General features: G+C 36.7%; 1 protein-coding gene across 1 annotated transcript in view; it reads right to left on the reverse strand.

Annotated features, from left to right (window-relative positions):
• Window positions 1-13,072, reverse strand: part of PRKAR2A (protein kinase cAMP-dependent type II regulatory subunit alpha) — a 103,838-nt gene that overhangs the window by 45,326 nt on the left and 45,440 nt on the right. Inside the window, exons 2-3 of the mRNA XM_037850474.1 lie at window positions 11,431-11,466; window positions 2,295-2,347 (exon numbers count right to left, since the gene is read on the reverse strand). Coding sequence (XP_037706402.1) covers window positions 2,295-2,347; window positions 11,431-11,466 — 89 coding nt within the window. The remainder of the gene's footprint in view (window positions 1-2,294; window positions 2,348-11,430; window positions 11,467-13,072) is intronic.

Genomic DNA, 13,072 nt, shown 5'->3' on the forward strand with positions numbered 1-13,072 from the left:
CGGTTTGTATACATTATGTCCCCCAGAAAAAGCCATATTCTTTATTGCATTCTTGTGCGGGCAGATGTATTAGTGTGGATTGGGTTGTAACCTATTGGTTCAGTGTTCATGGAGATGTGACCCACCCAACTGTAGGTGATAACTCTGATTGGATAATTTCCATAGAGGCATGGCCTGGCCCATTCAGTGTGGACCTTGTTTAGTTTACTGGAGCACTATATAAGCTCAGACAGAAGGAGCTCATAGCTAGCTGGAGCTTAGACAGACATTTTGAAGGCAGCCGTTGGAAGCTGATGCAGACGTTTTGGAGAACGCCATTTTGAAAAGCCACCTGGGAGCAAGCAGACACCAGCCATGTGCCTTCCCGGCTAACAGAGGTTTTCCGGATGCCAATGGCCTTTCTCCAGTGAAGGTACCCTTTGTTGAATTTGTGATATAAAAAATTAGCAAAAACTGAATTTTAACTTTTAAAAGTCATCAATAATTTGAAAATATTCAGAATAAAAAATTTTTTTAATCTACATGTCCATTATATTAACACAATGGAAGCATTTTATTAGAATACTTCAGAAATCTTTCATAGGCTGCTTATTTTAAAGTATACAAAATAGATTCTAGTTTCTTTTCTGATATCAATTTTTATGGCCTTAAGACTGTAACTGTGAAACCAAATAAACCCCCTTTTATAAAAGCCAATTCATTTCTGGTGTTTTGCATTCCGGCAGCATTAGCAAACTAACAGTGGTAGTCATGGAGGTGTTGAGAAGTAGTGGAATTCTGATGTTTTGAAGATAGAGCCTATTAGATTTGCTGAAAGATTGAATATGGGTTTGAAAGAATGAGAGGAGTTGAAGGTAATCCCAAAGTTTTGGGCCTGAGCAACTAGAAGGATGGAACTGGCATGAAATAAGCTGGGGAAGACTGGGTGGAGAAGAACATTTAAAGGGAAATAACAGGAGCTATTGTTAAGTTTGAATTTCCTATTGACATCTAAGTGGAGATAGTAAATGGGTGATGTATAAGCCTAGAGTTCAAACATCAACAAATTATTATTAGCAGAAGTAGGAGTGGTAGTGGTACCTACAAATTAGAGTTGTCATGAGGATGCAATGAGTTAATACATGCAGAGTGTTTAGAACAGTTTCCAGCATTTTAGCAGGTGCTCAAAAACTATTATAATTATTACAGCCATAGGCATTTGATTAATCAAAAGAAATAATTATTGCAAATATTGCTGCCATAATTGAAAGGCATACCAAGCTCCTTCCTAAATACTGCTTTTACCCTAAAAAAAAGGCACATCATGTAATCTGACAAGAAATAACAGAAATAAAAAATGTCAAGTGTTTTAAATTTGATATAAAAAATTAGCAAAAACTGAATTTTAAATATTAAAAGTCATCAATAATTTCAGAATGAAATAATATTCAGAATGAAAAAATCTTTTAATCTACATGTCTATTATATTAACACAATGGAAGCATTTTATTAGAATACTTCAGAAATCTTTCCTAGGCTGCTTATTTTAAAGTATACAAAATGGATTCCAGTTTCTTTTTCGATATCAATTTTTAAAAAATGATGACTTATATTTGCTTTTATAAAAGTAATTTATGTTAATTATTACAAAAGTTAAAAAAACTGAGTTTTTATAAAAAGCACCACTAAATCAACCACAGTCCTGTCACAACCATTGTGAATATCTGGGATATATCCTTTCAGAAATAATTACCTGCATGTACATACATATGTACAAATAAATAAGTAAATAAATAAGTTATTTTAAATTTATTTTACAAAATGCTCTATAAAGTGCACCTCACACAAAGATCACTCAGTGTCACGAGTATCTGAGTTCTGGTCGCAGAGTCTCTTGATTTGAATGTACCAACCATAGTTTAACACCTGCTAATCTCCTATTTGGGGTTATATAGGCTGTTTCCATTTTTCACTATTACAATACTGCAATGATCCCTGTTTGTCATTCCTTGGGAATGACCCAAAATTGTTTGTTAGGGATGAATTCTCGTTCAGGTAACTGCTGAGTCAATTGGCTTGACTATGTTTAAGGCTTCTGACAGCTACACCTAGGCACCCCTTCCCACCAAGCCCTCAACCAATGCTCTTTATTCTTCTTAATATCCGCCAGTCTATTAGATTAAAAATGGAATCTCTTTGAGGTTTTAAATTATAGTCATTTGATTACCAGCATGATTAGATTTTGGTGTTTATGGAAGAAGGGAATCTGTAGTAAATAAAACAATTCTACCTAACACCTTCAGTATAGTTCTTACCCTTGGATCAGTATCTTCCTCTTCCTCATCAGGATTGTAGGTTTCAGCACAGACTAAATTGAGAGAGAAACGATAAAGAGAAAAATGTATTAAACAGATGTGTGCTTCTACTGGGAAAACAGGAAGTGAACACAATTTCCTTCTATGCACTGTTTTCTAAAGTTTTATTAATCTTTTTTTATTCCTTCTTTCAATTAATAAGAATATTAAGCACCTACTAGTACAAGGCAGTGTCAGGTGCTGAAAACCTAGTTCTCTAGGAATTGATAGTCCCAAATAGGAGACAGATAATAAAATATATCACCTGTTAAATCTCTGGTAGTGTCAAGGTGTTGCCTCTGCTGAGTTACGAGTGCAGAGGTGATAAACCATGAAGTGTAACATATAACATGTAAGTATAGTGATATGAAGGCAATTACCAAAACAATCAATTAAAATAGTTCAAAGTCATTATGTACATATATAACTTAAAATTAAGAATGAATTTAAGTGACATAGGTAACTATTTGAGTAGCATAGCTATAAGAAAAATGAGGAACATCTCCATGGACTAATAGAGAGTAAGTTTTAAAGGAAAAAGTTTAAAAAGAAAAAAAAAAAGTGTTGAAGGATTCCCATGATAAAGGAGAGCTAAAAATGGGGGGGAAATAAATAAATAAATATGCTTATTTTTCCAAAAGGAAACAAGGGAAAAAAAAAAACAGAAAGTAATAAAATTATTTTCCTAGGGGGTAAGTAGAAACAAGAAAGGATAGGGAAGAGAATGAAACATCTCTGAGAAAATTTCACAAAATTTTGACATTTACGCCATGTTAATGTTTTACATATTTAAAAAATAAAATCCAATTGATAACGATGGGGGGGGGACCTAAAATGGACTACAAAGAGAATCACGTAACCATGTACCAGGCTGATTACATAACCACATATAAGGCTGATTACATAACCACAGGAATAAAAGGAAACATTATTCCAAGGAGCTTCTGAACATAGTAATCTGACTATTCACCCTTAGTGGGATATGTTCCAAGGACAGAAAATAACTGCTGTTGAAAGTGGTACTGATAGTTTGATTCCAAAACGCTTATGTATTAGAGTGGTAAATAAATAAGTAAACACACAGGTTGTTTTGGGGAACCAGGCTTCTAACAGGAGAGAAGGGATACAAATATGGATTGGAGCAAGGATTAAAACAGGAGGTGTCAGTACAAGTCATGATTTTTAAATTTTACCCTAGCTGTTAGTATTAAAGAGACAATGAGTCATCTAGTGAATGAAAAAGGTTTTGTAACCACTAACAAAACTGTTTTGCCAGGAATGATCTAGATATCACCAGTGTTGCCTGGAGCCAGCAAACCTGTTTCTTCTTCACAATACAGGTCATTTCCATTCGGGAGTTTTCTTCTAATAAATCATCAATTGCCTGCATTAGCTGTATCTAATTAGACTTATTACAAATCTCTACCTTCTCTTCTATATGATGAGGCTAACAGTAGTGGTTCTCCCTCTGAGGACTCTCCTAAGGATTCAAGTAGACAATGCACCCGGCACACAGTAAGGATGCAATAAATTCCAAATTCTTGGCTATTACTAAAATTACTTGTGTTCCATTTGTTCTGCTTTTCAGGAATATTATCTTTGTTTTGTTCTCTCAGCTCTTCCAACAATTATCCTTTCTTCAAGGCTGCCCCCCACCAAAGAGTTTGCCCTTAACAATTTTACTTATCATCTTCTCTCTGTATTTAATTCCTGCTTATTGTTCTTAGTTTCCTTAAAATCTTTCCTTATCATACCCATTTCCCTTTTCATCTCAGCCTATTCTTTCCTTTGGCTTTTTACTCACAATTCATAAAAGCAATGACTCCTTCCATTCTACTGTACACCTCTTATGTCCTTAATCTGCCAAGTTCACTCATAGGCTCAGCACTGTTTGTTAGGGTCTATTTCTCTCTCATCCTATGATTTAAGGAATAATATGTCCAGATCCAGTATTTATTAGCAGACAAGGAATATTAATGGCTCTTGAACTTACTCTCAATTCATTTGTGTGATGCCCATAAAACCCCATATATCTACAACCAGGGGACAAGTTGATACCTACTGCTCCCACGTTAACTCCCAGTTTCTTAGAGCATTTACCTAGTGTATCCCTGGTCAGCTGCTCCTAGCTTCCCCATCCTCCCTGGCTCTCTGGACTCTCTGAGAAATGGTGACTTCCATATGTCCTAGAAACAGGACTCTCCTCTGCCCAGACTATACTATTCTACTTGTGTGGAGCCCACCCTACATGTGCAGGCCATCAAACCCTGCCTGCCCAATATGGACCCAGAATCCTTAAAGAAATAGAGAAAAATTAGGCGGCAGGGGAAATAAAAGGGCAGACTCCATTCCAGCCCCTGAAATAGCATCAGGGGATGCTCTACAGAGAGGCTGCCTACCCTCTGGCTGGTGCAGGCCTTGAGTTGCCAAGCCAGAGAAGTAATAATGGGTCATAGGTAATGACTCATTACCTTACTTCAAGCCATTCCTATTTCCATGATATGAAACAAAGGTAAGTTTATCTCCATTTTGCCCTTAGGATTCAGGCAGACACCTTTCTGAATTTCTAGCCATGTCTGCATCTTTGTAAGCATCTTGGTAGGAGATTGGGGAAGCTACATTGAGAGGTGCTTATCCTGTCACCATGTTAAACTGCAAGCCTCTTGGTCCTCTGCACTCTTTACCTTAATTAATTTTTTATTATCAACTCAGTTTTCTAAAATAGATATTTCATCTAGAATTCATCACAGACTTTCTTCTTTCACCTCCTATGCAATGAATACTTCAAATTTTGCTTCAGAAATATCCTTATATTTTACCTTTATTCAGTCTATTTCAACTGATACTCCTTGGATTAGGACTTCAAATTGTCTGCTTAGAATAATGTATTTAAAAAGACTTCACCGGGTAAACAAAACGTGATATATATACACGACAGAATTCTATGCGGCAGTAAGAAGTAACGAGGTCGTGAAACATGACAACAAGGATGAACCCTGAAGACATAATGCTGAGTGAAATAAGTCAGACACAAGAAGAGAGATATTGTATGATACCACTAAAGTGAACTCTTTGAAAAATGGAAAATAAATGTTTTATATTGTAGAATATAGGGGACCTAGAGATAGACAGCAACTGGTGAAAGGGGAATGATAATCTAGTAAGATCAGATAAGCTACTGAGGGTAATCTTAATGCTATAGGAATGCTCAGGAATGATTATGGTTTGTAAATTTTCTTCGGGTAGGGTAGGGACATGTTGGAAGCAATGCAGTTATTTTAGGTTATTTGTTTTTCTTATTCCTTTGTTTTGTTTGAATTTTAAAAATTTTTTGATAAATAAAGTAAAAAAAATAAATAAATAAGACTTCACTTGGCAGATACATGGGTACCTGGGTGTTATACTAACTTTCTCTACTTTTATGGATGTATAAAAATTTTCATTTAAAAAGTTTAAAAAATAGTCTTCAATGATGACTGACAGAATTTTACTGATAATGACAGTCCTGGCCTAGCCTACTGCCAGACTTACTTTTCCTCTGATTTTGGAGGAAAGTACTTTAGCAAATTAGATAATTTTTATATTTTTAGACATTAATGAAACTCAGGCAGCAAATGTTAATTATAGCTTCCATGAATAAAGACACATTTCTATGATTTAAAAAGTAGTCATTTTCATTAAAATTATTAGTATGTTTTCTATTTGTGGAAAAACATTACGCCTTAATTTTTCAAAGCTGTTTTTTTTTTAAATATTATTCAAAAGGTTTTGACTATTCCTTTTTTTCTTTTCTTTTCTTTTTTTTTTTTTTTTTTTAACTCTGACTCACCTCCTGTTGTCCTCTTGCTCTATTCCCACCCTACCTCTCTGCTTCCTTCCAGTCTTGGTCCAAAATTACTTCCCTAATTTTCTACACAAAAACTCATTTTTAAGTGCTTACTTGTCTGGTGTCCCTTATGGTTCTGCACATCAGGGATCCTGTCTAAGCACATAAGTTACATGGAGTTGGTCCAGGATCTGTGTTATCATCTATACAATCTCAAGAATGACAGTGTCTCATGTGATCCTCGAGACCCACTGAAAATGAAGTCTAAAAGAGCAACACAGCCCCTTGTTTTAGAGAATTTACTTTGTTCCAATTAACCAGCAGATGTCACTAGTCAGTAACATGAAACTGTACAAAGTGACAACCAAGAGATTATCAAGCACAAATTCTCCTTCCAAAATTTAACTCGTGCTTTTTTCACCTAGAAATGTAAATCATTAAAATGTACCTGTGAGAAAAAAAAACCCTATTTCTACAAAGAAATGAGCACAGGTCCTGGTCACAGGCTCGAGGGCAACTCCTTACAGTGTAACTGTCAAACTACGAAGAACTGACAGCTTGAGTTTCTAAATTATTTTAAGTAATGCTTAATAATATTTCTGCTGAAGATAGCTATGGATGCATACTCAGAAAGGAAGTCAAGACAAAAATCAGGATTTAAATACATTGTAAGCACATAAGCCTTAAGAGGCCAGGGGTGTTTGGTGAAGAGCACCTACAAAGCAAAAATGAGTAACTGACATGGCACCAGATTCTCAGTGAACTCATTCATCACTAGACAGATACTCCCTGCTTAAATGTGGCACGATGACGACATACATTTCTCATTAATGTGCTCTGAAGCTTCAACATGAGTTTAATAAGTGAAAGTCTTTTTTTAATGAATGAGGTTTTTCAATTAATAATATCATACTAAAATTTCAAACTCAGGCAGTAAACACTAATTTAGGACTATTTCAAGAAAACTGCATTTATAGAACTCATGAACTCTCTTCATTTGATATATTTATCACTTGATGTAGAGGGACTTCCTGCTAGAACTTGGAAGACACAGCTTTTCTAACTGACAGCTTTGCAGGGGAAAGGGAGAATCAAGGAGGTGAAGAACCCGCCTTTGAAGCCACACAGACTGAAGTCTGAACTTGGATCCATCCACCCCTCACCTGACATTTCTCAATCCTTGGTCTCTTCAATGGTAAGAGGGGATAACAGTATCAGAACCACACAGAGAGTTAATAATAGGAGGTGACAAGTAAAACACAGGGCCAGGCTCAAAGGAGGAGCTCGACGACTGCTAATTCTCCTATGTTCCTTTATGTTCCAGATTATTCTTTATCCAGGATGAAGGGATAGGCTGATAGGATGAAGTCTCTCTGCAGTCTGACACAAACCATTCCCTCACACATTTACTTCTTCCTCAAGTCCTTGGGTCACATTAGGGCCCCCACCCCCTACCTCTCTTTCTAGCCTTATTTTACCTCCTCCCCTACAGCTAGAGCAGCCTAGTTCAGTTCATCTCCTCTCAAGTCTTTAAGGCATTCTTCCACCTGGAACGCGTCCTTCCTTGTACTAGCGAAATAATAACCATAGTTTCCAACCTCCAGTGCAATTTCTGATTCTTGATTTCTCCTGCCTACACAGTAATCTATCCTTCTTTCTTTCCTTCCTTCCTTCCTTCCATCTATATTCCTTCCTTCCTTCTATATTTACTGACATTGTTTTTAGTGTTTACTGTTTACTGTTTTTAGTATTTACTGACATTGTTTTTAGTGTTAGCTATATACCATGAACAAAACAATTCCCTGCCTTCATGGAACCTACACTCTACTAGAGGAAACTAGACAAAAAATGGGATAAATAAGTTAAAATAGGTAAAGTGCTAAGGAGAAAATAAAGTAAGGAAGGGAGATAGGTAAGTGTGTTGGGGGTGGGGTGGGGAAGGGGGGTAATTTTAAACAGGTATTACTGACAAGGTATCTTTCAAATGAAGGCCTGAAGAACATGAGTGAGCAAGCCTTAAAGACAGTTTTGGTGAGATGTGGGGGCAAAAGTGTGATAAGAATGGGTTCAAGAGAGAATAGAAGTGACACTGGAAACAAGAAATACAGACAATCCCTTCAAGTGAGGTTGTTGTAAAGGCATAGAGAGAAATAGCGTGGTGGCTAGAAAAGGAAGGAGTGGTTCAAAGAAATTTTATTTTTGAAGAAGAGAGAGCTAATGATACATTTACTTGCTGAAAATAATAATCTAAAGGAAGGATAAAGATTATACAGGACAGAGGTGCATGATGACAGGATGAAGGGATAGGATAATAGAATGGCAGTGCACAGGTAGAAAATATGACTCAGACAGGTAAGGAAAGATAGATGTAGTAGGAGTCTATGAAAATTCCCTTCTGTGACTTTTATTTCCTTGGTGAAATAGAGAACAAGATTATCTGCTAGGAATAAGTATGGGGGGAGGAGGTATTGGAGGCTTCGGGAAAGAGAAGGTATGAGTTATCTAAGAGAACAGGAGAGTGAAAGAAGTAGGGAAACAGTGTGAATGCTGGCATCAAGAGCCCACTTGAGGTTAATGATCATAAATTGAAAGTAAGAGCAGGGCTATGTATTTTCCTCCCAGTCAAATTCAGCTGTGTTTGTCTAGGCACTGAGTGAGCAGAGTTGGGCTTAACCAAGATATGGTATAGTCAAGCACGTAAAAGGGGTAAAGTAAATTGAGGACATATGCGAGGGAGGAATTCTAATCACTGATCAAGGAATTTAGGTGAGTAAGGAGGAAATGAAGGATAGTGAAAAGAAGGCAGAATCAACTGATTGTCAGGGTTTGAGAAGGGTGGGGAATGAGCTGGGAAGACAGCAGGAGCTGGTTGGAAAATGGGATACCTGATTTAGAGTATGAAGAGTTGCAATGCTTGTCATACTAGAGTAGGCCCATGAGAGTGAGTGGCTAAAGTCTGGGGGGAGGTAAAGATCCTTGGAGGAGAGGAGGTCAAGGAATGGAAGGGCCAAACATTGGAAGGATTATCTATGTGGAAAAAAGACGGAATGATCAGGGATTGTTAGATGACTAAAACAGGGAAGAGCAGCAGCCGGTAGAATATAATGTGGGATTTGAAACTGAGGGTTTTAGGAAGAAAGGAGAACAAATAGACTGGAAGCAGCAGTGAGGCAACAGAGATATTCAGCTATCTCCTTTCGTTGCTATAGGGCAGGTGGAAGACACCAGGGAAGGTTGCAGGGCAAACCAAGATCCAGCAAAGCAAAAAGATGAAGGCTACACTCACAGAAGGGGCTGAGAATTCAGGGGATTTAGCTGAAGACTGACCAAGAGTTTACAGGGTACAAGGAAGGAGTCTTATAGATGGGAAGGGTAGTACTTCGGACCCATGCTGCCTTTGGGCATTTTATCACCTCAAATGTTATCAGTTACTTATCTTCTCTCTGTGTCCAGTTTTCTCATCTGTATAACCGAAGTATGTACCTCACAGTGCTATTGTGAGGATTATATTCACCAAAACAAAAACATTCTGACAGACTTTAAAATGGTGCACATGGCACACAGACTGCACTCAAAAGAATCTTTGTTTTTGCAACATTTGAATGACATGAAAATCTTTAATAAGACTGTAAAATCTAAGGAGGAAGGGTAATACCATGTACTTATCTATATCCTCCACAAGGGTTCAAGGACTGAACAACACTGACAAAGGGCCCAGGCAGTTCATGTACTGTCTGTGACCTCTGGATGAGTGTCACCATACTCTCTGCCCTATAGATGTCAAGGGCTATTACTAAACTTTTTGGGGAAAAGGGGGTGCACAGAAATAAGAGAGAACAGCTCATGGGTCGCAAACCAACTTTAATTGCTACTCTGTTTCCTGCCTGTAAACAGACTCTCTACAGATAAGATACACCTTCTTAAATCGTCTTTCAATAAATTTTGCTGTAGAATCTTACTAAAGTCTTTCTGTATGAAAACATACAGAATTGATTTTCTCAAAGATTGAGAGATATAAATGGGATCCCTAGCCTTATTGGATATTAGATCGTATTACAACTCAAAATCATGAAACTTTCCCAATACACAGGGATATTAAAGGATGATATAATTCATGTAGCTTGCACAGCAATTTTGAAACACCTTATCATCCCAAATGTATTCCTAAACAGGCTCTAGATATAATTAAAATGTTTGACTTTTTGATACCAGAAACATTTTCAGAAAATATATTTATCAGCTCTATAAAAGAAGGGTAGTGAAGGAAGGGGAGGAGGGGGAAGAGAAGAATGAGGGGAAGGAGGGAGGGGGAGGGAGAAGTAGTATTTATTCAATAAATATTTACTGAGGGCTTGTTACGTGCCAGGCAGTGTTTGAAATACAAGTCACATATTAAAAACTTTAAGTCAATTAAAAAAAATACCAAAATTAAAATAAGTAGTATAAACAACTAGGCAAATTTTACATTTAAAAAATTAAAAAAATTTTTTTAAATCATGATAGAAAAGTTTACACAAATTTATAATTTTTTAAAACCTGGACCATGACAGATAAATGGGCAAAACATTACAAAATTAGTCCTACAGAAGAAAGTATAAATAAATTTCCCACAATTGGAAAACATTCAGTTTTACTAATAAAGAAAAGCCAAAAAAAAAAAATCTTAGTAACTATTTTGCATCAAAATTAAAGGGGTGTCTGCCTTCCATATTGGTGAGATGATGGTGGATGAGAGGCCTGTGAAGGGTGCCTTTCTCCCTGAGGCCTATTCTGTTGACTGTCTCCAGAGAGCAATCCATAGAAAAAGGCAAGGCAATGCTCAGTCTCTGACCAGAGAATGCCACTACAAGGACTCTGTGGAAATAATTCAAAAGGCTCAAAAACTGTATGTGAGAAGTTAATGGCAGCATAATCTAGAATACAAAAAATGTGGGTGGGGGAAGGGGTAGAGTTAAATATGTAGTATCAGAGAAAGTGTAATGTGATATATACTGTTCTTAGAAATCTTAATTATGTACATGGAAAAACATTAATGTCATAAATGCAAACAGACAAACCACACCAAATATAGCAATATAAAAACAGGTACATATATACTCATTTCATATTAAAATAAAAATAGAAGAACTACAGGAAATTTTACTTTTAGCATAATATTCTATAATGCTGTTAATTTATCTTACATTTTAAAAAGATCAGTTGATTTTTATTTTAAGATAATCCTATCTTAAAATAGCTTTTAAATGGTATGTAATAGAAGACAACACATACCTGATACTCGCCTACTGAATCTGCTAGGAGTTGGAACTGCAAAACAAAGAAGGCAACATTTACATCATTATGCCACATGACCCCATTTCCCCCTCCCGTTTTGCAAAGAACTTTGACACTAGAACCATGCACCTTGATACCAGGTAGTGGGTCAGTTCATACTCTTCCATACTCAGCCAAGACAATATGGAATATATGATATCTCTTTGAAATCAAGCTTTAACTTCAAGATAATGAAGGTGGCAATTTTATTTCTGCTTGCATCCATGTTCCATCTAATTTGTTTCATACCAAATAAATAAGAAATCTATGGAATTCATTGATAATAATATGATACACAAAGTAGTTAAATTTTCTTCTTTAGTACTCTTAAAAACAATCCCCAGACCTGCTAGATATCATTTACATTTCATTTCATTTTTAATAATTTAATGAGTATTACACTAAAATGGAGAATAAATTAACCATTAAGATATACTTCCCCATATGGATGGGTTTTCTCTTGCCCATGATCAGCATGCTAATCAGAAAAAGAAGCTACTTGTCTTAAAGTCTTTTTACTCTTTTCTAATTTTTTCCATTCCTTACATTTGATAGTTATATAAATTCCTACTACTAAACTATATCATTAGAAAAAGGTTTTATCTTCCAAGCTTATTCTACTTCTATTAAAAACAATACATAAAATATGCCTTCCCACTCTCAAAAAGAGAAATTTGAGGATTAGTGACAAACAAATTGAAGATGACTCAGAGAATCAAACTCAACTAAAATGAGGCCTCCAAAACAGAAACAGGCCTAGGAAGGAGGTAAATGCTCATTTATCATAATAACACTAGAATTATCTTTTTGCATAGTGTGGGGTCAAAGTCAGGTTACTGGAATAAATAGGTATTAATTCAAAAGGAAACCATAGCCATTACGGATAAAAAGTTCCTATAGCGTTCTTCTTCTGAAGATGGCAGACTGGTGAGCTGTTATGTTTTAGTTACTCCTCCAGGAAAGTAGGTAGAAAGCCAGGAACTGCGTGGACTGGACACCACAGAGCAATCTGACTTTGGGCATACTTCATACAACACTCATGAAAACGTGGAACTGCTGAGATCAGCGAAATCTGCAAGTTTTTGCGGCCAGGGGACCCGTGCCCCTCCCTGCCAGGCTCAGTCCCGGGGGAGGAGGGGCTGTCAGCTCCGGGAAGGAGAAGGGAGAACTGCAGTGGCAGCCCTTATCGGAAACTCATTCTACTGATCCAAACTCCAACCATAGACAGACTGAGACCAGACACCAGAGAATCTGAGAACAGCCAGCCCAGCAGAGAGGAGACAGGCACAGAGAAAAAAAACAACACGAAAAACTACAAAATAAAAGCGGAGGATTTTTGGAGTTCTGGTGAACATAGAAAGGGGAAGGGCCCTGACGCGCATATGCAAATCCCGAAGAAAAGCTGATCTCTCTGCCCTGTGGACCTTTCCTTAATGGCCCTGGTTGCTTTGTCTCTTAGCATTTCAATAACCCATTAGATCTCTGAGGAGGGCCCTTTTTTTTTTTTTTTTTTTAAATCCTTTTTTCTTTTTCTAAAACAATTACTCTAAGAAGCCCAATACAGAAAGCTTCAAAGACTTGCAATTTGGGCAGGTCAAGT

The sequence above is a fragment of the Choloepus didactylus genome, chromosome 1 (assembly GCF_015220235.1).
Source record: "Choloepus didactylus isolate mChoDid1 chromosome 1, mChoDid1.pri, whole genome shotgun sequence".
Lineage (NCBI taxonomy): Eukaryota > Metazoa > Chordata > Mammalia > Pilosa > Megalonychidae > Choloepus > Choloepus didactylus.